The sequence below is a fragment of the Phascolarctos cinereus genome, unplaced genomic scaffold (assembly GCF_003287225.1).
Source record: "Phascolarctos cinereus isolate Bilbo 61053 unplaced genomic scaffold, phaCin_HiC Scaffold_5;HRSCAF=322, whole genome shotgun sequence".
NCBI classification, from domain to species: domain Eukaryota; kingdom Metazoa; phylum Chordata; class Mammalia; order Diprotodontia; family Phascolarctidae; genus Phascolarctos; species Phascolarctos cinereus.
In genome coordinates this window covers 112,280,101-112,306,133 of record NW_027555958.1, presented here as the reverse complement: position 1 = coordinate 112,306,133, position 26,033 = coordinate 112,280,101, and the positions used below count along the sequence as shown (strand labels likewise).

General features: G+C 36.1%; 1 protein-coding gene across 1 annotated transcript in view; it reads left to right on the top strand.

Moving 5' to 3' along the window:
• Nucleotides 1-26,033, top strand: part of VTA1 (vesicle trafficking 1) — a 104,007-nt gene that overhangs the window by 59,122 nt on the left and 18,852 nt on the right. Inside the window, 2 exon segments of the mRNA XM_020972487.2 lie at nucleotides 5,734-5,845; nucleotides 14,753-14,923. Of these exon segments, the coding sequence (XP_020828146.1) occupies nucleotides 5,734-5,845; nucleotides 14,753-14,923 (283 nt within the window).

Below are 26,033 nucleotides of genomic sequence, written 5' to 3'. Positions count from 1 at the left end.
TCATCTCTGCTTTGGAGAATCCTTGACTTCTTTCAAGACTGTTCAAGTGCTACCTCATCTTGCGAAGATTTGCTTCATCATTCCACTTGTTAGTACTCCTTTATTAAAATGTTTTATTATATAGCATTTATTTAATAGGTTCTCTTGTTTTTCATACCACCCTCTCTAGTGGAACATAAGGCCCTCAAGGGCTGGATTATTTCATTTTTGTTCTGTATTTTTAATGTCGGGCACAGTGCCTTGCACAGAGTGGGAATCAAATAAATGCTTGTTGTCTGTTGCAGAAAACTGATTAAGAATTCTGTAAATTTTATCACACTGTCTTGATGAGCAAGGAAATCAAGGTGTGTTAAAGTGTCAAGCCAAGAAATAAGCCCATAGTGTGGAGCCAAAATGACACAAAAAAGGCAAATGACTCTCCTGAGCTTTCCCTCCAAATACCTTTAAATAATGCCTCAGAACAAATTCTAGAGCAGCAAAATCCACAAAAAGACAAAGTGAAGCAATTTTCTAGCCCAAGGCAACTTAGAACATTGGGCAGAAAAAGTCTGTTGCACCAGAGTGAGAGTGAAGTGAGGTCCAGTGAAGTCCAGCACAGATTGGGCCTCGGCAAACCAAGAGCAGGCCTTGGGAGTGACTGAATCAGCAGTAGCAGCACTGGCTACTTCCAGAGCTCTTAGCCCAGGTACAATAAGAGGATGAGGCGACTGGTCGGAAGATTACACGGGTCTCTTTCTTGGCACTGGGAGTAGGACGCTCTTGCATTGCCCGTACTTGGATCTGGGTCACAGTCCTGGGTCTCAGTCCCAGGACAAGGAGGAACACTAGCATGCCAGAGCTTGCAGCCACAGGGAGTGGCCTTGATCCTCCCTGATCCCAGCTCCAGGATGGAAAAGAGTGCTTGTGGCTGCTCACAAACCAGTGCACGTTACAAGAGAGTGATCATACCACCTTGGAAGAACCGAAAACTTACAGGTCCCCAGACTTACCTCTGAAAACAGCTGCACAAGAACTTGAAGCTTCAGGCAGTGCCCCCTCCACTCTGGAAGCAGGGCCCTACTTTAGCAGAGTTAAAAGTCATGAAATAGGCTGGACAGTGAGCAAACAGCAGAAAAAGATCCTGACTATGGAAAGTTATTATGGTGACAGGGAAGATCAAAACACAAACTCACAAGAAGACAATGTCAGCCAGACCAGACCGGCCTAAAACCTGATGGCCTGACCCAAGACAGCAGGCTAGAGACAGAAGAGTCAGGAATCAAACAGAAGTTTAATTTCAAGGTGAAGGGAACGGCTTGTAAGCAGGAGGGGCTCACCCACTTATGGCATGGATAGGATTTTTAAGTGTGAAAACCACAAATGGCTGGACCACAGCACAGGCATTCTTGGGTCTTGAGTAAACAGTCTCCAAGTCATTAGGGTGAATGAACCTTGTAGTTCCACAGGGCACAGAACCAGGCTTAGTGTGGCTAGGAGCAGCACTGAGGCACCTGGTTCGGTTTACTTGGCGGTTAGAAGTATGAGGGATTATTGGCAGTTTCAGATGCAGGGGATTGTTGTTATGCCAAGCTCAGTGCACAGCCTGCTTACTGGGCCTTAACTCAGGAAAACAGGGTATTTCCTAATAGTAACTTGACAACAACAAAGTCAAAACTCCTACACCCAAAGACTTAAAGAAAAATATGAATTGTCCCCAGGCCATGGAAGAGCTCAAAAAAGATTTTAAAAGTCAAATGAGAGAGGTAGAGGAAAAATTAGGAAGAGAAATGAGAATGATGCAAGATAATCATGAAAAAAAAGTCAACAGCTTGGTAAAGGAGACACAAAAAATGCTGAAGAAAACACCACCTTAAAAAAACAGAATAGGCCAAATGGAAAAAGAGGTACAAAAATCCACTGAAGAAAAGAACTCCTTAAAAAGTAGAATAGGCCAGGGGCAGCCAGATAGTGCAGTAGATGGAGCACTAACCCAGGATTCAAGAGGACCTGAGTTCAAATCTGGCCTCGAACACTTGATATACCAGCAGTGTGACCTTGTGACAAGTGTGACCCTGGGCAAGTCACTTAGCCCCATTACCTAACAAAAAATAAATGAATAGATGAAAAGATCGAAAGAATCAAATGTTCACTTGGAATCAGAGGAAATTAATTTAAAAAAAACCACATACTTCTAGGGGCAGCTAGGTGATGCAGTGGATAGACTGCACTCTGGCCTTGGAGTCAGGAGGACCTGAGTTCAAATCTGGCCTCAGACACTTGATAGTACTAGCTGTGTAACCTTGGGCAAGTCACTTAACCCCAATTATCTCACTTTAAAAAAAAAAAAGAATTGTCTCTTCTTTTGGGGCAGCTAGGTGGTACCGTAAATAGAGCACCAGCCCTAGAAGTCAGGAAGACCAGAGTTCAAATCCAGTCTCAGACGCTTGACACTTACTAGCTGTGTGACCCTGGGCAAGTCACTTACCCCCAATTGCTTCACCAAAAAGAAAAAAATAGTAGATTAGGCCAAATGGGAAAGGGGGCAAAAAAACTCACTGGAGAAAATAATTCCGTAAAAATTAGAATTGGGCAAGTGGAAGCTAATGACTTTATAAGCCATTAAGAAACAAAATCAAAAGAATGAAAAAAACAGAAAATGTGAACTATCTCATTAGAAACACAACTGATCTGGAAAATAGATTTAGGAGAGATAATTTGAGAATTATTAGACTGTCTGAAAGCCATGATCAAAAAAAGAGCCTAGGTATCATCTTTCAAGAAATTCTCAAGGAAAATGGCCTTGATTCTAGAATGAGAGGATAAAATGAGAAATCAAAAGAATCTACCAATTGCCTCCTAAAAGAGATCCCAAAGTGAAAAACTCCCAGGAATATTATAGCTAAATTCCAGAGCTCCCAGATCAAGGAGAAAATATTGCAAACAGCCAAAAAGGAAAAAAAAATTCCAATATTGTGGAGCCACAGTTAGGATAACATGAGATTTAGCAGTGTCTATGTTAAAGGATCAGAGGGCTTGGAATATGATATTCTGGAGAGCAGAGGAACTAGGATTACAATCAAGAATCACCTGCCTAGCAAAACTGAATATAGTCCTTCAGGGAGAAAAATGGACAGTTAATAAAATTGACTTTCAAACACAAGACTCAAAAGAAGCATAAAGAGGTAAATGGGAAGAAAAAATTGTAAGAGATTCAATACATTCTAACCTGGGAAAACTTTCTCATTATTAGGGCAGTTGGAAGGAGTATACATAGAAAGCACAGGTGTGAGTTGAACATGATGGGACGATTATCTAAAAAAAAAATTAGGGGTGAGAAATAAGAATGCAGTGGGAGAAGAGGAAAGGGAACGATAGAATGGGGTAAGTTATCTGACATAAAAGAAGACTGAAAGAGATTTTACAGTGTGGGGGGTAGGGAGGAAAAGAGTGCATGAACCTTTACTCTCATCAGAAAAATGGCTGAAGGAGGGAATAACATGTACACTCAGTTGAGTGTAGAAATCTATCTTACCATAAAGGAAAGCAGGAAAAGAAAGGGGTGGGGGCTGTTAGAAGTGAGGGCAAGTTGGGGAAGGTACAAGTCAGAAGCAAAATACTTTAGAAAATGGAGGAAAAGACATAGTTTGAAATTATTACTGTGGAAAAAACATAACAAGTTTCACTGATGAAGATTTCATTTCACAAATATATAGAAAACTGAGTCTAATTTAAAGAAATAAGAGCCATTTCTCAATTAATAAAGTGGTCAAAGGATATGAACAGGCAGTTTTTGGACAAATTAATCAAAGCTATTTAGAGTCATATGAAAAAAAATGTTTAAAATCATTGATTAGAGAAATGTGAATTAAAACAATTCTGAGCTACCACCACAGACCTATCAGATTGGCTAATATAACAGAAAAGGAAAATGACAGCTGTTGGAGGGAATGTGGGAAAATTAAAACACTAATGCACTGTTGGTGAAGTTGTATGCAGATTCGACTATTCTGGAGAGCATTTGGAACTATGCCCAAAGGGCCACAAAACCATACATACCCTTTGCTCAATCATTACCACTATTGGGTCTGTATCCCAAAGCGATTAAAAAAAAAAAAAAGGAAAAGGACCTATAGGTACAAAAGTATTTATAGCAGCTCTTTTTGTTGTGGCAAAGAATTGGAAATTGAGGGGTTGTCCATCAATTGAGGAATGGCTAAACAAGTTCTAATATATGATTGTGATGGCATACTATTGTGTTATAAGAAATGACAAGCAAGATGCTCTCAGAAATATCTAGAAAGACTTATGTGACCTGATGCAAAGTGAAATGAGCAGAACCAAGAGAACATTGTACACAGTAACAGCAATATTCTGTGATGATGTACTGTGAATAACTTAGCTATTTTCAGCATACAGTGATCCAAGACTCTTCTTGAAGGACATAGGATGAAAGGTGCTGTCCACCCCCAGAGAAAGAACTGGTGGAGCCTGACTGTAGATCGAAGATATTTTTTCTTTACTTTCTTTATTTTTCTTGGGTTTTTTGTTGTTGTGGTGGTGGTGGTGGTGGTGGTGGTTGTTCTCTGTTTTCTTTCACAGCATGACTTACATGAAAATGTGTTTTGCATGACTACATATATCTTACCTATGTCAGACTGCTTTCTCATGATGAGGGGAGAAGGACAGAGAGAATTTGGAACTCAAAATTTGAAAAAAAAAGTTAAAATTGTTTTTACATGTAATTGGGAAAAAATAAAATATTAAAGTTGAAAAAAGAAAGAAGCCCATAAGTAAGAGAAAGGATGCTATCTCATAATATCCTGTATTTGGATCAGTTTCCTTAAACATGTTGTTGCAAGTGGTAAAGGATTGCTTTTGTTTTTGCCTACAAACTCGTTTTTCATATTAACCTTTTTTATGATGAAGAAGAAAATGGCCAATGAATTAAAGATCTTATGTTCTTTATATAAGTTGCTAATTTTAAGGTTCCTTGGGACTTGTTTCAGATAATCAAGATTTAGTGCTCAAAATCAGCTAAAAATTTGAAATGAAAACTAGCTCATACATGTTCTGAGAGAGGTTTTGGTCCTTTTGTAATTGGAGACAGAAATATTTCTCATTTCACGGTTATATTTTTTAGAACTACAATGAAGCCACAGAAATGAGAAAACTGAGGCCTCAGAGAAGTGAAATGACTTAGTATTATTCAGCTTGGTGGCACAGCTTAGAGTTTTGCCTGAAAATAGGTACAATGCTTAGACTATTCCTTTTTGCATCCTTGCTTTATCTAGAGAGATTTAGAGAGCTAGTTTTTTTGTCTGTGTTAATATTTAAGTCCATTGATTCTAAGTCCGTTTTTATGACCTCATTATTCATTTAACCTAGTTCTCTCCTTCTTCTGCTGGGAATGTCATTTGTACCCAACTGGATATGTGAATGTTCCTGGAATAGACTCACCCTGAGGAAAGGAACTGTCGTAATAGGGAGGATATAGATTAAGGATGATATAAAAGCTTCAGAACTGGCATACTTGTCCTTCAGCCCAGGAAAAGAATTACTTAAACTGGAAACATTTGCTATCCCCTTTCAACTCAGCACTATACATTCTCTGTTTAGGGAACTTGCATTGCACTCAACGATACTTTAATTGGGAGGTTATATATTTTCATCGTAGCAAATCAGTTTCCTTCCCTGTCTAACTATTATTGTTAAAATAAATATAGTAATAACTCCAAAATATTCTATTTTTTTCAGAACATGAAACACAGAAAATATGCCAGATGGAAGGCAACCTATATCCATAACTGTCTAAAAAATGGAGAAACTCCACAAGCTGGACCTATTGGAATGGATGAAGAAAGTAATGGTGTGTATTAATTTATTCTAAGTAAAGTAATTCAACAACATTCATATTATTCAAGTTCTATTTTATTTAGAGTTTATCGAGAGCCCAGCCTAATTTTGCATCCTTCATCAGGGCCAGAAAGGTGTGGGTGGTAGAAATTATGAATCTCTGGAGAAAGAGACAAGGATACAAGGAACCTTAACAACAACAAAACAGTACAGTGGCTAAATACAATCGGATTGATAACCTGAGAGACAAGAAACACAGGCTACATCAGTCAACAAGGATTTTTAAGTGCCAATCACTGTGCAGGCATTTAGGAAATAAAGACCAAAAAAAGGAAAGTTCTTGGTCTCAAGATGCTTACATTGTGACAACATGTACGTATGTTAGTATATACAAAATAACTAAAAACCATTTAGGAAAGGGAGAGGTTCAGCTACCCAAAGTCTTTGTGTAGAAGGTGTGATTCTGTGAGGCAAATAGGAGCCAGGGGAATAGTTGGTGATAAGGTAGAGAGATAATCATTGGAGTGCCATGTGGGAAGTGAGAGAAGGCTAGTGTGATTAGCCCATAAAATGTGAAAAGGAAATGTGTAATGAGAATAGAAAGATAGGTTGGGACCAGGTTATGAAGAACTTTAAAAGTCAAACAGGAGTTTATGTCACCCTAGAAAGAGTAGGGAGCCACTGGAGTTTTGCTGAGTAGGGGAATGACATGGCAGATTTGTACTTTAGGAAATCACTTGGGCGGTTCTCTGGAAGCAGAATTATAATGAGTAAAGACTTGAGACAGAGAGACCAGTTAATAGGGCAAGGATTGAACTAATGTGGTAACTGGCTACAGAAAAGGAAAAAGATATGAGAGATGTTGTGGAAATAGAAACCACATAATTTGGTAACTGATTGGATATTTGGAATAAGGAAAAGTGAGTAGTCAAAGATAATGTAAGAAAATCTGTGATAGAGAACAGTCTGTATTATAAGATTATAGGGTTTCTTGTTTTGTTTTTTAAGAAACAAATATCGTAATCAGGGACTGGACCCATGATTTCATTGAGATGAGGTATAGCAGAACTAACTAACACATTAACTGAGTCTGAGAGTATAAGCAATTTCCACATTGATAATCCCTGACCTCTTCAAAGAGGGATGAAAGATGCATTTTCTCATCACTTCTTTGATGCCAGGCTTGAGCATTGTAATATCGTATTCAGTTTGGTGTTGTTGTTGTACTTTCCATTTATATTGTGAAGTATTTACTGTAAGTCTTTTTGGTGTATAGTGAAGCCTTTCTCGATTTAATTTCCTTAGGTTATAAGCCTAGCAATGCAATCTCTAAGTCAAAGAATAGTTACTTTCTTAGCATAATTCCAAATAACAATTTACTTCTTTGGAAATTAATTCATTTTCTAATGTATAATTTTTAAAGTTCTATAGAAGATAATTAGAATCAAAAATGTTTAAATTTAAAATATTTAAAACACGTCAAGTTTTGTAGAAGATTATCTGAATCAAAATACTAGAAACTACTCAATAAGGTTATCAAAACCATTAAGTTAAGCATGTAAATCAATTTGCATAGTCATATACACTTTAATTAAATGATAAGTATTTTGTTTTCTGACTTTTGTGTCTAAAACGGTCTAAATAGTTTTGTCTACTCCCTGATTCCTATACTTGTTTCTTAAAAAAGAAATTGTCCTGTAATACAGACTGGATAGTATCATCTTAAGTTACCATATTATTGAATTAGAGTATAAATATATGTATAATATAAAGTATAAACAAATGGGATTCTTCCCTGTTCGACTCCTGTCCCCCACCTTAACCCCACCCCCAGACATGCACATGCATATGCATGCACACACACACACACACACACACACACACACACACACACACACACGCACACGCGCGCGCGCACATATTTCTGACCTCATTGTTTAATCAAAACTGCTCTCACCAAAGTTACCAGTGATCTCTTAATCACCAAATTTAATAGACTTTTCTCAGTCCTCATCCTTAATGGCCTTTCTGAAGCCTTTGGATACTGTCAATCACCCACATCTTGATATTCTTTTCTTTTCAGGATTTTGTGACACTGCTCTCTCCTGGTTCCCCTCCTATCAGACCATTCATCCATCTCCTTTGCTAAATCTTCTTCTAGATCATGCTTTCTAGTCTTAGGTGTCTCTCAAGACTCTGTCCTGGTCCCTCTCTTTTCTCTTTCTATACTATTTCAGTTGGTGCTGTCATCAGTTTTCATGGTTTTAATTATCATCTTCATATCGATTTTCACATCTACTTACCCAGTCCTTATGTTTCCCTTGACCTCCAGTTTCACATCTCCGGTATTGGACATTTCAAACTGGATATCCAATAGACATCTAAAACTTAAAATGAGATCAGTTAAATCTCTAAATCTATAACTCGCCTGCTTATTTTTCTCTCAGTCCAAATTGCAACTTTGCATTGATGTTATATAACTGCTATTTAATACATAGTCTGCTGCAGTGCTTTATAACTAGTTTGGCATGGTATTTGAAAAATAATGAAGTGCTAATTGGGCACAGGATGTGAAAATATGTCCTTATGTAATTTTCTTGAGTCAGCAAATTGCTAAACTAAATAGAAAAAAGTATGTGTTGACATTAGGATTTTATAAAGTAACCGTAGCCTACTAGATAAGAGAACCAGCCTTGAAGCTGGGAAGATCTGGGTTCAAATCTCACCTCTGACATATGCTTGCGATGTGACCCTGTACAAGTCACTTAACCTCAGTCCTCTAGGCAGCTAACACAAATAGTTACGGAGACCTGCATTAGTAGAGGAAGTTCCCTGTATCAGTGAAATTACAGATCCAGCCCTTATCCTACTCCTAGCTTTGGTAGTCATATGTTGATCCACCATTCATGGAAAATATTAAGAACTTTCCCCAAGTTGTTATTAAAATAATATTCTAGGAATTAAAGAATAATTTTATAAATTAAATTTATGAGACCTAATATTAGTGCCCCAATTTGTCACAATATAGTTGTTTTTTTTTCTTTTAGATGTAAATTTATTAAGTAATATAAGGTACTCCCTTTTACATTTGAGCAGTTAAAATATGAATTATTGTCTGTAAAGGATTGCTGCCATCATGCCAGATGTGGCATACATGCCATAACATTTTAGAGTCTTTTGGAGCCAAAGGTCATATGCAAATACTTTGATTGCAGAAGACTCTAGAAAAAGAACTCATCACAATTCCTACTCTGCATCTTTGAAAGAAAGGAAACATTGTTTAAAAATACACTGCTAGGCTTTTCTCCATTCCTTTCTGCTTACTCATTTTATTCCTTCACTAACTAAGGGGGAAAAGTCCATTTGTAAATGGGATGAAACTAGCCCTATGTAATGTTACAAATTGACAAGTTTTCTAGTATTTTATGCCCTTTAATTTCAAAATTATGCTCTACCATTGATATTATTTTAGTAGGGTATAGTTCTGTCCCTGAATCTCATTGCGATCTTATAAATCTTTAAGGTGCTAAAATGATATACTTCATCTAGTAAGATTATGTTAGTATAATTTGACAAAAGAACTTTGATTAACATTTTAAAATTCAAATTTGGAATTATACTAATAGGAAAACATTGTTAGATTTTTAAGACATGAACAATGTAGTTTCTCAAGACAGGAAATGAAGTGAAAATTATTAACCTAATGCTTAAGAATGTATAAATATGTGACTATTTTAAAGGTTTGATTCCTTTATTCTGATAACCCATGCCTAGAACCATACAGTCAAACTTTAGCTATCAGTTATGGGGGGGGGGGTGGAGTGTGTGTTAAATTTAGTTCTCAGTTTTTAAAAAAATTAAAATATATTTTTTAAAAATTTTATTTTCATAGATGTTTTGGTGCTTAATTCAAATAGTTTTTAAAACTACCAAGAAAGGGGCAGCTAGGTGTCACAGTGAATAGAGCACCGACGCTGGATTCAGGAGGACCTGAGTTCAAATATAGCCTCAGACACTTAACACTCACTAACTATGTGACTCTGGTCAAGTCGCTTAACCCCAACTGCCCTCACCAAAAAAACCCAAAAAACTAGCAAGAACACCCAGCCATACTACATATATAGTTTTGGAAATTATATACCAGTTAGTTTGAGAAACAAAGAGATGTGAGCATAGGAAATCAACTTGATTTAGAAATTTATAATCTGTAATTTATGATTTTTCACATTGACATTGTAGCCATGTCAAACCACAGTGATATAAGCAGCTATCTCCTTTTATAATACTTAGACCTATCCTTTTTAGTCTAATAGTCACATTGAAGAAAGTCCTTAATAGTAATAACCAGAGTAGTATTTCTTTTTACTCCATCTAGTTAGTTATTCGCAATTAAAGACAGCTCTCCACCTATTACAGGCACAGTACAGTATTTAAGGTTTTGACTCTATGGAATTCTTCAGAATATATTCTTCACTAATAACATTGCTTTTCTTTATCATAAATTTAGTAGTTTGCAATAAGTTGTATTCTTAGTCTAAAATAATTTGATTTGGGTTTTTTCCCCCACTTTTTATTTTCAACTCAGTAATAGTCTTTTATAATTAATTTATATTACAGAATTCAGCATATTGCAAGTGGTGTGAACTGCATCCAAAACATTTTTGAAAGACCAGTGGCTTTTTTTTAATTGACTTGTTTTAAGTTTATTTTCAATTCAAAGAAAGTTTTAACAACTAAGCACATGCATGTAGTAGAAAATACTTATGTTTTGATCACCATATTGTCTTTCATGGATAAACTGCCAGTTTCTGAACCTTTAGCTTATTTAGTACCACTCTAGTTCATTCAGATCAGGTTAAGGTTTTGTAACTTGCAGGCATAAATAAGACTCCTTACCTTTACTCTTGGGGTTCTGCCTTTTCATCATTCACTTCTGGCTTTAAGAAGCAGCATAATGTAAATGGGTAAAGAGTTTAACCTTCAAGCCTCTGGCTTTAAGGCCTGCTTCAGACATCTAATGGCTGGGTGATCCTGGGCAGGTCAGTTAACCTCTCAGCAACTTTCTAAGACTATAAGTTGCAGAATACCTCTCCAATATTTCTGGCCTTACTAAGTGCTAGATTTCTAGATACTAAGATTGAGGTTTCATTGTACTTGAAATGCGAATCAGAGAATGATCAAATATGTATTAAAGATTGCAGTAAAGTATTTTCATCTGTAACCTGTCCAGATACAGTATCAGTGCCTAAGAAGTATTCATGATCTGAGTTTTAATAAGAAACTTAAATATCTCTGCTAAAATGACTGAATCTGTTCAAAGATGATGTCTACACTAGTAACTTGTTGGAAAATGTCCACTTACATATCACCTTTTGATTTGTTTTTCTTATTTAGTAACAAGTGAACTGAACAAATTTTTAAAAAGTAATCCTTTCCTATAGTTTGACATTTTAAAGCTAGTAATAACATAATGAATAACCTATCCACTGTCATTGTTTTTGTGGTAATTACAGAGATCTTCTTGAGTTAGGAATTGTTATGTTAAATCAGTTCTAATAACATTGTTCCAGACTTGGATATTTGATACATTCTGTAGAAAATAGAATGCCATACACAGTTCATCTCTTTTTAAGAACAAAAGATGGTGTGTATTTCTAGGAATAATAGGCTTTTTAGAAGTTTGTTTATTTGGTTTGCATAAGGAAATGTTCTGAAAGAAATCTAAATATTACTACCTGAATTTATTCTGTCATTCAGAAAATTATAAGTGTCTGATTGCAAGCTGGTCCAAAGTGCTGCTGGCCAAATACCACCCCACTACAAGTCACCTAGATAAATACCAATGTAGACTTGATAGTCCAGTTCAATTCAACTAACATTTATTAAGCATATATTTATATGCCAAGCGCTGGGAAAGCAAAGACAAAAATGAAACCAACCACCCTTACCTTTGTGGAGCTTTCTGTGGGTAAATAATTATCTACACTTACAAAACTAGGTAAATACAAAATATATACAAGTCAGGACAAAGTAATTTTGGGGTGGGAAAGAGAATGCTAACAGCTAAGAGTATTGGAAAGGATTAGGCTGAAAATAGCTCTTGAGTAGAATGTGGAAGGTAACTAGAGACTCTTAAAAGTGGAAGAGAGAAAATAATTTCTGCTATGGGAGAAGGCCTGTGTAGGAACACCAAGTAATAGCAATAATAATAACAATAATATAATAAATACCTAATATTTATATAGCTGGAACCAAGAATGATAGGTAGGGATAGAGGTAGAGGAGAGCAAAGGGAATATAACTCAGTGTAAAAAATCATGTTGGTGCTAAAATAAACAACAATGGGCTTCATAGACTTCTATACCTATTGAAAATAACTGGATGAACCCTATTAGAAAAATCTGTTTGCAAACTGATAAGAAACTTTTAACCTACATGATAATATTGAAGGAAAAAAATGTATCTAATTATTATTAGATATGATAGAGTGATTGGTAAATGAGGGGAAGAAAAATTGGGTTTTTTGCAGGGTGTGGGTGTGTATTACCACTTAGCAGAATGGGCACAGATAGGATTGTGTACATTGAGAGGTCGTTCTCCTCTGGATTAGCAGATACCTATTAAGTGCATTGTCATGGCTTTAAATAAAACTGTTAGAAGCACAGAATTTTTTAAAAATAAATTCTGTGCAGATGTAGTATGAACTATTCTGTATTAAAAGCATAGAATGATGTTTACTTTTTTAAACTCTTTTTTTTTTAATTTCAATATACAGGTTTTTTGCTAACAGAAATCATTGTCAAATGGCATTAAACTGTAAGTTACCTGTGGAAAAATAAAGGAAAAAGAAAGAAATCCAACTTAATTAAAACTTGTCTTACACTTTTAAAATCACCAAATGATTGTTACATAACAAATGAATCATCACATACCCTCCCATCTTGGGCCATCAGTCATTCATTCTCTTACACACTCACACACACACATTTTCAGTCTCTCTCTAAAGGCCCTCTCTTCCTGTAAACATATTCAAGCCTGCCACATCCTTAAACCTTTATTTGACCCTTTGATCAAATTATCCTTATTTTTTCTCTAATTGCCAAAGTACTAGAAAAAAATCATCTACACTTGCTGTTTTTACTTTTTCACTATCCACTAATTTCTCATCTCCTCGCAGTCTGGCTTCCAGTACTGCTACTCAACTTAAACTACTGTGCCCAAGGTTACCATAGTAGTAGCTAGCATTTACGTAGTGCTTTAAAATTTGCAAAGTTTTACAAATATCATTTAATTTTATCTTCATACTCTGGGAAGTAGGTGTTGTTTTTATCCCTATTTTACAGATGAGGAAATTGAGACTGAGGAAGGTTAAGTGACTTGCCAAGGGTTACAAGCCACATTTCTGGTATCTGAGATCAGATTTGAACTGAGGTCTTCCTATCACTGAGTCAAAGGGTATGCACATTTTAGTAAATTTGGAGACATAGTTCCAAATTGCTTTCCAGAATGATTATACCACATCATAACTCCACCAATGACACACTAATGTACTTGTTTTCCCACAATCCCTCTACCCACTGTAATTTTCTTCTTGTGTTATCAGATAACACAAGTGCTAATCTGATGAGTGTGAGGTAGAGCCTCAGAGTTGCTTTAATTCATGTTTATCTGATTATTAGTGATTTGTGGCATTTTTTCATATAATTGTTGATAACTTTGATTCCTTCCTTTGAAAATTGGCTATTCATATCCTTTTACCTTTTCTCTATTGGGGAATGGCTATTAGTCTGATAAATTTGAATCACTGCATTATATATCTTGTATTTGAGACCTTTATTATATAAACTTCATGCAAAGACTATGTTAAATGTGAATCTTGTAAACAATATGTTGCATTCTCCTTTCTAATCCATTCTGCTATCCTCTTCCTTTTTATGGGTGAAATAATCCTATTAGTTTTTATTATTAATTGCCAGTTTCCCTCTATACTTTCCTTTTGTACTTTTTCCACCCTTTGCTTACTGACTTCCCCCTACCTTTATAAATAAAAAGAAGATGGTAAAAGACAGGGAGTATGCCTAAACTAACACTTGTGATCTATAAATGAAACAGCCTGTTTTCTACTTTCTCCCTTCTCTTCATCTTTCCCTATCTATGTTTTTACTCTTTCTTCCTTTCCTTTTAGTTCACTCATTGATTACACCCACCCCCAACGTTGGAATTTGTTTTGCTTAAGACTTCCTTTACCTATCCTGCCCTACTTTTTTAACCCCATTCCTCCTCCTTTTTTCTTCCCTTCCCCTCCTTTTAAATTTAACTTATTTCTGTACCAGTTTTCCTGCCCTTTCTCTTGCCATGGGATTGTCAGACTATTTTTCCCTACTTCCTCCACTGTTCCCAAAGCCTTTATCTACTACCTCCTCCATCTGCCTAGGGTGTTTCTCCCTGTGGGGTTCCAGGACTCCCTCACTGGACTCTTCTTAGAACTTTCCTCCATTGCCCCAGGGTTAATTTGGACTACTCTGTCTTATCTACATTTTGGGTTTCCACAAGATTCTGACATCCCTTGGTGCTGCTCTGTACTGCATGGAGAAGTTTGTAGTTGATGTACCATTAAATATAATGTATTTATAGCTTGTTAGCAAGCAACGGACTTATTTAGTAAAGTATGCTTTTTTATTACTGTCTTTAAAATTTCGGGGCAGCTAGGTGGCGCAGTGGATAGAGCACCAGCCCTGAAGTCAGGAGGACCTGAGTTCAAATCCAGCCTCAGACCAAACACTTGACACACTTACTAGCTGTGTGACCCTGGGCAAGTCACTTAACCCCAATTGCCTAAAAGCCAAAAAAATTTTAAAAATTAAAAAAAAAATGAAATTAAATAAAATTTCACCCTGTTTACCTGTGTATTTCTTAATAGATGAAGAAAATGAAGAAGCTGGGACTTCTCCCCTACCCACTCACCCACCCCAACAATCATCTTCAGCATATGACCCAAGCAACATGCCGTCAAGCAGCTATACAGGAATACAAATTCCTCCAGGTGCTCACGCACCAGCTAATACACCAGCAGAAGTTCCTCATAGCACAGGTATGAAATTTAAAATATCTGAAAATATTTATCATTAATTCTGATGTATAGCGTGCTGTTAAACAGAAATGCTTATTGTTTGTAAATTGTATTTTGTAAAAATACAGTTATCATTGATAATAGCAATGATCTAAAGAAACAGGAAGATCCTAAATTACCATCTGAAAGATTAAATTGTGTTTATTATAGTTTCAGTGTGATGAATGTATTGTTAGGTATTCTGAATTTTTATAGATCCTTGATGATAGAAGTTAATGTTTCCCTCTTGACCTTATCTGTTCCCATGTACCATTTGTCACCTGGAGCTGTCATGCTACCACCAGCAGCTCCTTTCCTTGCCCTAGGATAGAGGGTTTGTTACTGAGGAGAGGGATGAGCCCTGATCTGCTCCTCTGTCATACTGCACAGTTCCTTCTGAGCCCCACTGTTGTCATCTCCATTCCTTCCTGTATAGAGAAACAATATGCTGTGATAAATAGAAAATACACTGGATTTGGATTCAAGAAATATCTGGTTGGTAGAAGCTAAATTTTATCTTTCATCCTAATAGAGGCAATGAAGAGTCACTACAGTTTCTTTTTGTTCATGATTAGGGGAAGGAGACTACAGGGTCAAGTCTGTGCCTTACAAAGATTATTTTGGCAGCTGTGTGGAGAATGGATTGAAGAAGAAAAAAACCAGAAGCATGAAAACCAATTAAGAGACAATTACAGTAATCCAGAGAGGTGATGAAGGTTGTGTGAATGAGAAGAGGGAAATAGATGAAAGATATATTATAAAGTCAGAATCAACAAGATTTGGCAAACTGATTAGATGTGGGGAACAGGGGGATAGGGAAAATCATTAATGACATTGAGATTTCAAACTGAAGTGACTAGGAGAATGTTAATCTCCTTGGTAGAAATAAGGAAATTTACAGGTTGGCTCAGTTTAGGGAGGAAGGGTGGTATGCTCCGTAATAGACATTGAGTTTGCAGTACAATTAGATCATCAAGGTGGTAATGTTCAACACGTGCATTTATGCAGGACTGGAATTTAGGAGAGAAGTTAAGACTAGATTTATAGATTTGTGTGTTATCTGCATAGAGGTGGAAATTGAATCTATGGGGGCTGATAAAATTATCAAGAGAGATTATTTCAGGGTAAAAAGAGGGTGGAGATAGAATTTTGAAGGACACTCAGACATAAGGAATGAGAGCTATATGATAGGACCACCCAATGATAGATATTGGAAAAGGACTTTAGGCAGCTGGTTCGGAGCTAGTAGTAGAAAGGAAAAGATTGACAATAAGAGAAATTTTCTGGGGATGAGATCAAGGGCAAAAGTTGAAAGTTTAGGATTGGCAAGGAGAAAAATTACTTCTTCAGAAACCAAAGCAAAGGATAGGTGAAGGTATATAGAGATTTTTTTTATCCTCCCATTAAAGATGTCACTACTTCTGTTACATCTAATTTGTCTTTTTGCACATTGACTCTCATTTAGCACATATTCACTCCAGTTTGTATGTGTTTAAGTAACAAGTATATATACATGTCTGAGTGCCAGCTTTTGTTGCTAGATTTTGTCTTAGGGCCTGAGTTTTTCCTTTTTTTTTTTTTTAATATATAAACTTAGTATTCTTAGTGAATTCAGTTTTTCTTCATAATATCAGCCATGTTATTTCATGAGTTTTCTTTGTATATTTTAATAATAATGTAATATAACATTAAGAAAAAATGTATAAACACATTTAGTATAATAATTTCTGTTCTTATTATGCGTGGATACATATGTTACCTTTCATGGTGCTAGATTTGGATTTATAGCAAATGTATTTAATAGGAACAGGCTATATGGCTCCTTGGTGATCCAAAATGTTTTAGAAAAACAAATTAGAGAATAAGCCTGAGGAAAATTTATAATGAAATTTTTGGTTTACTAATGAGTTTTAAAGACTATATTAATTCAGAATAAGTTGAAAACAGTCTTATTAAAATGGTACTAAGAATATTTATAAGTTAAATAATATTGAGTCTTATAAAGAACAGGAATCCACATCTGTCCTAATTATAAAATACCCATAAGTAACAAAAAAATTAAGAGTCATTAGAGACATTGATAGACTTAAAAAAAGCAGTACAAGTAAAATTAGTCTCAAACGTAATTGCTCAATATTAAATATAATTTGAATACTGCTTGGTTAAATGAAGGTCATGCCTCAGATAGGAAGTACAGTTAGAGATAGAAGAACGGGGAATGAACTCAGGCTTAAAACAATTTTTTTTGTTTTACCCCTTATACCTACCAGAGATTTGGGGAAAGTTATACCATTACATTATTACAGACTTGGCCACACAGTAGTTTTCCTTCCTAATCTTTGTCAAAAACAAAACAAAACAAAAAACAGGCAGATGTGTTTAATGGTATGGTGACTGATGAAGTTTTCTTAGAATTTGGTATTTGAAGAGAGAAGTAGGTGTCACTAATGACACTTGTTGGCTTTGTGGCACTGGGCAAGTTGCTTAACCTCTCTAAGGTTCACTTACCTTATCTGTAAAATAGGGATGGCATATTTGGTTGACCTACTTCACAGGGTCAGGGTGTTTTGTTTCTGTATTTTGGTTTTTTTCCATTTTTTAAATTTTAGACTTAAGTACTAAAACTTAAATACAAAATAAGAGAAGAAAAAAAGCCATCACATACACAGCAGAATGTAAGAGAGGATTCAGAATACATAACAATAAATTTCCATTTCAAGAAAGCCTATATAATAAATACTACGCATTGTGTTGAAAACTATCCATCTTTGCTTCTTTGTAAGTTTTCTTTTGTTCTCTGTGTCCTTTTTTTTCTTTGTTCTTTTTTCCTACTTCTTCTCCTCCCTCACCCCAAGGCTACAATGAAGGGTGGATATCTATCTATCTATCTATCTATCTATCTATCTATCTATCTATCTATCTATATATATACACACACATGCATACATTTATAAACATATGCTTTCCCTTACAAATTCTGCTCTTGATCTTTTTGTGTGTGTTTCTGCGTATCTCTTATCCCTCCTGACTCCTGTACTTTACTTCTACCCACTACCTTGCCCTCTTATTACTTAACCTTACCCCCCTCCAAAGATCCCTCTCTCATCCTCCCATTCCCGTTAATCTGAACACCCTTCTGTACCCCCCTTTAACCTATCCCCTCAGCGTCCCCTCTAAAAATCTCTCCGTTATCTTCTCCCCATCCCTATCCACTTAGTATTTTATTTCTTTCTTAATTTAGAAGACTTTTATACTCTTCTAGATACATATGTATTGTTCCCTCTTGAACCCATTCACAATAAAAGCAGGTTTCCTGCCCGCCTTCTCCATCTAATTCCTCTGTGTCTGTTCTTCCTCTTGTCCCTCATTTGTATAAGATAATTAGTCTTTTTAGCTGTTCCTAAACAGTTTTACTTTTTAAAGTCATATCATACTCAAATCTACCCCAGTCTTTCTTACAAACTACCCAATTACTAATAACAATCTTAGACACATGTTTTACATTTTACATACATAAAAAGCAAACAGTCTATATTTATTGAGTCCCTTGTAATTAATCTTTGGTACACTTACCTTACTTACATTTCTTAACAAAGTCCTAAAAATGTGACAGTTCATTAAATATTCTTTTTTTTTTCATTCAAAATTATGCTTAGCTTTGCTGGGTACGATATTTTCAGCCAGAACCCCAACTCTTTTGCTCTTTGATATATAGTGTTCCAAGACCTGTGATCTTTTAGTGTCACCACTGTTAGGTCTTGTGTGATTCTAATTGTGCCACCACCATATTTAAATTGTCTTTTTCTTGTTGGTCATAATATTTTATCCTTGAGCTGAGATGTTTCAGAATTTGATTATGATATTCCTATGGGTTTTCTTCATAGTATCTCTTTCAGGTGGTGATTGGTGGATTTTTTCTATTTCTACTTTCCCCTCTTATTCGAATGCTTCAGGACAGTTTTCTTTAATTATTTCTTGTATTATTGTATCAGGATTCTTTTTCTGATCATAACTTTCAGGTAGTCCATTTATTCTTATGTTTTCTCTTCTTGATCTGTTCTCCAGATCAAGTTTTGGGGTTTTTTTGGGGAGGGTGAGGCAATCAAGGTTAAGTGACTTGCCCAAGGTCACACAGCTAGTAAGTGTCAAGTGTCCAAGACTGGATTTGAACTTAAGTCCATTTGACTCTAAGACCAGAGCTCTATCTGCTGCGCCACCTAGCTGCCTCAGTTGTTTTTTTTTTAAAATGAGATGCTTCATATTATCTTCTATTTTTTCATTCTTTATATTTTATTTTATTATTTCTTGATCTCTTATAACTTCACTAGCTTCCCCTTGCCCAGTTCTTTTTTTTTTTAAGGCAATTGGGGTTAAGTGACTTGCCCAAGGTCACACAGCTAGTAAGTGTGTCAAGTGTTTGGTCTGAGGGCAGATTTGAACTCAGGTCCTCCTGACTTCAGGGCTGGTGCTCTATCCACTGTGCTACCTAGCTGCCCCCCAATTCTAATTTTCAAGGAATCGTTTTCTTCCTTAATATTCTGGATCTCTTTTTCTAATTGGTTGGCTTTCTTTTCATAGTCTTCTTGTTTTCCTTGAATTGTTCTTATTTATTTGTTTTTTAGTTTTTCTTCGGTCACTCTCATTTGATTTTTAAAATCTTTTTTAAGTTCTGTGAATTGGGGGGGGGGGCAGGTGACCATTTAATGTTACTCCTTGGAGTAGAAGAGGGTTTCTTTGCTTCAGTATCCCCCTCTAAAGACAAACCCCAGTCTTCTTTATTCCCATAGTAACTATGGTTGGATTTTTTCTCCTTTGCCTGTGCTTTTTAAAATTTGTAGTAGCTTAGTTTTTGTAATCGCCTCTAAACCTGGGGTATGGGCTTTGGTACCTCTGGCCCCAAATCCTCCTTCAGTTCTGGGCTCTGGCCTGGAACAAAACCAAGACCTCCAGCTTCCTTTAAGTCTCCACAGCCTGGGGCGTTCTGCCCCACCGCTTCTGCACTCACTGGGCCCTGTGCTGGTACCTTCTCATTCCAGCCTAAGGCTATGGGTCTGGTGTTCCTTGTCAGCAGAGATTTCTTCAATTTTCCCTAACTCAGATACCCAACTCCCCTCACTGTCCTAGGGGTAAAAGTTCCTGTGGCTGGAGTTGAGGCTGCCTCCCGACCCAGCTACCCCCAGGGCTTGCAGGTTATTGTTTAAATTGTCCTAGCCTAGAGGTGTTTACTCTTCTCAGGGATTAAACCTTGTCCTGGGATTTTTCTTCAGATCTCGGATTATTCTTGGAGGACCCAGGTTCTACCACTACTCTTATTTATTTTTACTGCTCTGTGTTCTCCCTGAGGCACTATTTTATCTCTTTTGTGGGGGGAAATCTTGAGAGCTTGGAATCTTCTGACCTGCTATCCCACCTTCCCAGAATCCTATCCCCTGTTTTTTTTTTCTTTAAAAGGCAGTATAGTGGCTAGAGAGGGCCTCAGAATGAGGAAGACCTGGATTCAAATTCCACCTCTGACGGATACTGGCTTTGTAACCCTCAACAAATCAGTTAGTCTGTCAGTGCCCTAAATAACTTGTACTATAAATTACAGAGAAGGCACTAGTTATAGCATAGAGAAAATTCACATGGAGCTCCCTATACCAATGAAATCACAGAGTGTGATCATCTGGATTACATGGGATAATATACTACTCTAAGGTTCCTGGCAAAATTTTCAAGGCCTTTCTAGAATGATAGAAGGCAAACTCCTTGGGTGCAGAAGCTGGTTCATTATTGTAACAGCAGTAACATAGTGTCGTGCACACAGTAAGTGCTTAATGAATGTTTATTTGATGGATTAAATAACAATAACAGTAAGTGCTTGTTGACTTATCTGAAAGGCATGGGACTAGAACTCAGGAGAGGTAGGGTTAGAAATATAAATCTGGGAATCATCTACGTAGAAATGATAGTGGAACCTACAGGAGCTTCTGAGATCGCCAAATGAAGTACTATAGAGCAAAAAAAGAGGAGAGCCCAAGATAGATCCCACGATTAGTGATCATAATAGAGACAAAGAACAAGCAAAGGAGACTAAAGGTCAATCAGAAATATAAGGGAATTAATTAGTGTCTCAAAAAGCCCAAAAGGTGAGAGTATGCAGGAGAGGTGATCAACAATGTCACATGCTACAGAGGTCAAGAGGATTAGAACTGAGAAAAGAGCCTTCGGTTCAGCAATTAAGAGATCATTGGTAATTCTGAAGAGAGCAGTTTCAATTGAATATGTGATTGATGTTTTGAGTAACCTGAGAGAAGAAAAAATTGGCAAAAAACAAAATCTGAGTGGTATTATTACGCAAACTTAAAGTATGCATAGGGTAGGGTTTATGTTGCTTATTTTTTTCTCTTCCTTATTGTGGCAACTTATTCTCTAATTTACCCGAGAGTGGGAGTTAGATATTCCCAGAAGTGTCAGTGCAGTGTCTTAATCAAAATGCCTTTGTCTCAGAAAAATATAATATATACTAAGAACTGATCTTTAGGAATCAGTTCATTTGAATACTCATAGGCAGTTTTCAGAGATATGGACCTTTTCTTCCCCACTTTGTATAGTCAGTTCTTCAGAAAAGAAAAGTTATGTGGGTACTTTTTTTTTAATTTTGGGAGAAAAGCTTTTATAAAGTATTTGTTTCAACCCTCATTTTGAGAACTTAAGGGCTAAACTTTGTTATAAATCTAAACCTACAATTTTGAAAATATAATTTTGCCCTAAAGAGTTAATGATTTTAAGTTTTATTCAGACTGTAATCCCTTCTCTTACCTTTCAACTTTTCAGAGTTATATTTAAGATAGTAAAGAACCGTTAGTCATAATTGCTTGATACAAATATGAAACTTTAAAAAATTTATAAATGTAACAGATGTTTCCCCTCTTTTTCATTTTAAGAATGATTTACTTTCTCTCATATAAAGATTCAGGATGCACTTTTATCAAAGGGAAATCCTTAAGATATCTGGAAAGAATAGTATGTACTAATATACAGTTTCTACTTCCACCACCAAAAATTGGCAACAGGGGAGGGTTGGAGGGAGGGAGACAGGGAGAAAAGATAGACTGTTTAAACAAGTGAAGTGTTTTTCTTTTGTACTCAAAGCAGTAAATATACCAGATGTAGGGGGCATTTTTTCCTCTTTTGAAACAAATCGCTTCTAGTCCTGTAATTATTTATGAAAGAAGGTTTTAGTGATAAATCCAAATACAAGTAACTGAGACAACTTTTCTGTAATTAATAATGTCTTTTTAATTACAAATAATATTACTGTCCTCTATAGATTAAAAACTAGTGTCAGATTTGTTATTGTTGTCTTTAAGAATCAACATACCACTTCATAACTCACAAATTCTTCTGCCCAGCTTTTTCAAAACCCTCCAACTTCTGACCCAACCCAATAATCCAGATTTATTCCCTCTATTCTGTTCTTTTGCTTCAGGACTTCAGCATAGGTTTCCCACTATCTTTACTTTGTTTATGTTGTTTTTCCCCACTCCCTTCCTCAGCAAGATACATAGAATATCCTCTCAAGATTAAGCAACTCTCCCATGGCTCTGACTACTCAGATCCTACTGATCTTTCAAAATCTAGCTCAAGTTCCGTTGACTTTATTCAGCTTTCTGTAACTATTTTAGCCCACATTGAAGTTTGCCTTTATTTTAACTCTTGTGCAAGATACGAACGAATAGCTTGCTTTCTTAAAAGAGAGAAGGATATTGTGGGTCTCCATACTTTATTTAAGAAAGGTCATATAAATATGAATACATATTATCTACCAAGTCCAGCTAAGTTTGGAGAAACCTATCATCAGGTTGGCCTTGGGTAATGAAGTTTTTGGACCCAGCAATTCTTGAACACTGTCTGCTAAAATATAGAGGAGACTGCAATCTTCGTCACTGGAGGTGTTTTATTTACTGATGAAATTATAAAACCTTTTAAATATTAAAGTACATTTGAGGAGAGAGGAATACCTGCACTGTATACTTCTTTTGACAGACTGGAAAATAGTAGGAAGGTGAGTTTTTCTTGATTACCAAGATTGTTTTCTTTTTATATCTTTATTCTTTTTGTGCCTTACATGAAATAGATGCTAACAGATGCTTGTTGAATGGTTGAATCTGTGGTGTCTGAGGTATTTGCAGACATTATTTCCAAGTTTTAGTTGTATGACTGCAGATATCTTATAGGTAAGAAGGAAACTATACTTTTTTTTAACCTTGTAGTCAAAAATTTGTAGATGTATGTGCTTACATTTCAGTGTTCATGAGATTACAAACAGTCAATCCTCAACTTTTGGGGGCTGGGGAAAGTAGCATTCCTGCAAAACGGTGCAAAAGTCAAAAAAACAAATGTTGATACGTTGAACTTATAGGAAATGGGGGGTTAGGTTCCCACAATCACCAAAAAACTGTAATGTTTCACTAGAGATTCCTGAAAATACCTTTTCTACATACAATTCTTTATTTAAAAAAATTAATTCGGATAATAAACACTTTTCCTGACACAGTAACGATGAAATAACCCATAAAATACAAGAGAGAGGAGAGGCAACCCTAGGACTGTTCAGGGTGGGGCTGGGGCCGCTATGTCAGAAGAACTCTAAGGTAGAAAAGGGGAAGGGGGAACCTGCTATCTCTTTTCCCTTTTGGCAATATGGTTCAGCTGTCCCCTAATGAAAAAAAGCACATGCCTCAGGATGAGTCCTTGTCCAAGCCTGGACGGACTTGGCCCAGCAGCCTTCTCTGCTAGGCCCTACCCAGGATACTTGGGAGTCCAGCAGCACAGGTGAGGCAGGACGCTCAAGGTTAGGGGTGACTACCATTTACACACAAACTTACCCACTTTTCTATTTTCTCAATTTCCCCATTGGCACTTGAAATGTTACTTTAACACTTTCTGGAGTGGATTTCACAAACACTTTCATGAATACTTTCCTCTTTTTTGCAGATATAAACTTGTGCTTATCATGCCTCTCATTTTTTTCTCTACTGTGTGTAGCCACAGAAGTGAAAATGAGATTGCTAATATAATCATGTGAATGCTTGAAGTCACAACAGTTAAATTAACACATGTTGAGGATTGACTATTTATCCATCACAATACCTCTTGCAGCATGCTGACCAGTAGCTTGCCGTTTTCACACAGTGCAGAACCATAGGTTCATAGACTTAGAGGTAGAGGGTATGTTAAGGAACATCTAGTCCAGTGCTTCACAGATAAGGAAACTGAGTCTGAGAGAGGGCACCCGGATCATGACTGGCAGCTCGGAGAGAAGCAGAGTCAGTTTGAGCTAGGAACACCTGGGTTCAGATTCCATCTTAGACACTCGCTAGCTGTTTGAACCTGTGCACATCACTTAACATTTCTGGACTTCAGTTTCTTCATTCATAAAATGAGTGAGTTGGGCTTGACCTCTCAAGTCTCTTCTAGCTCCAGATCTGTGACCCTGTGACTCAAACCCCAGATCCTCTGACTTCAAATCCAGCACTCTTTAGAAAGGATTAGTAAGTGACAATAAAGGATTCTCTTTATAATTGTAATTATACATACATGTATATATACAAACATATATGTATATGTATGTGCACACATATATACACACATGTGTGCTTACATATGTGTATATATCTCCATTCCTGTTTGTGTTGATTTAAATAGAAGCTTTCCCTAAAGAAGAGTATGTGAACCTGACAACCTCCAAAGACTTTTAACTGCCCTTAATTCTGTTAGGAAAAAAAAACCTGTTGAGATCTATGTAAGTCAGCTTTCCATTACAGTTACATTATGATAGAGACTTCTTGTCCTTCAGCTACTGAAATGGCTGCAAGGGAAGCAACTTTGTCCATAAGAATCTTTAGGATCTTCCTTTCCTCTTCACCCATGCTCCTCACAAATACTCATCAAGTTCTGCAACTCTCTCTTCTTCTGTCTTTCTGGGTCTTGTCCCACAGTTAACACCCAGAAAATAAGATGATCTCAAGGTTTCAGTGTCTTCAACATCAGCATAAACCAAAGGAGTCTAGAACCTCCTACTTGAATTAGGAACGTTACCTTTATGAACCTTTTAGGCAAATGTTAATGGGCTTAAGTAATAATGAGAAATTTAGGTGAAATGTATGTATAATTGTTTTTTGTAGTGATGTTAATAGAACAAGCTGATGATAAGGCTGTACGTACACTGTTGTCCATAAAGAGTATGTACAAATATCTACTTTACATGAACATCAGCTTCTTCAAGTTATTAAACCACATAATTTCTTACAGTCCTCACTTCTTCAACTTTATAGTTTTAGAAATATTGTTCCAGATTACATGTCATTAAAAATTGGATAAGTTTCATGGTATAATATATGCCAAGAACTTAGAGCCACAACCTGTTGTGGAGCCATTTTTCTAGAATTTCTAGAGTTTTAATAATCCTACCTGAGATTGTGACTCTAAAACTATTTTCTTGGAACATTTCTGTATCCTCACAAACTGCCCAATTTGGCTTCTCTCCCTAATCTACTTTCTTAGTTCCTCTCTATCTTCAAATTATTACCTCCTACAAACCACCTCTTGCCTCAAAATGCAATCTTAAATTAGTATTTAATTCAGTAATGAGGGTTTTGAGGCAGTTTGTATTTTAAAAGAAAATACAGTTCAATAGTCCATCTTATAATTAGTGATAGTTTATATTTATATAACTTTAAGGCCCACAAAGTACTCAATATACATTATCTCATTTGATCATTTTCATTTTATTGGGTTTGGGGAAAAAGAGGCTCCTCTTCTTTTCCTTTGTTTTTAATGTAACTTGAACTATATTTGCATAGTTAGGGAAATAATTATCTTTCTTTTCCTTGAATGTTTTGAATAATTAACCTTCCTATTAATCAAAATTGGCAGTTTCTAAGATGATGTGATATTTATAACCTCCTCTACCTAGAAATAAAGAATGCAGTAGTAGGTTAAGTAAATGAAGATGGACTTATTCATAAAATGCAATGTGGTAACAGTATAGCCAAGAAATTAAGAGGGCTTTTTTTCTACCTACAATTTCTCTTTGAAATAATTAGAT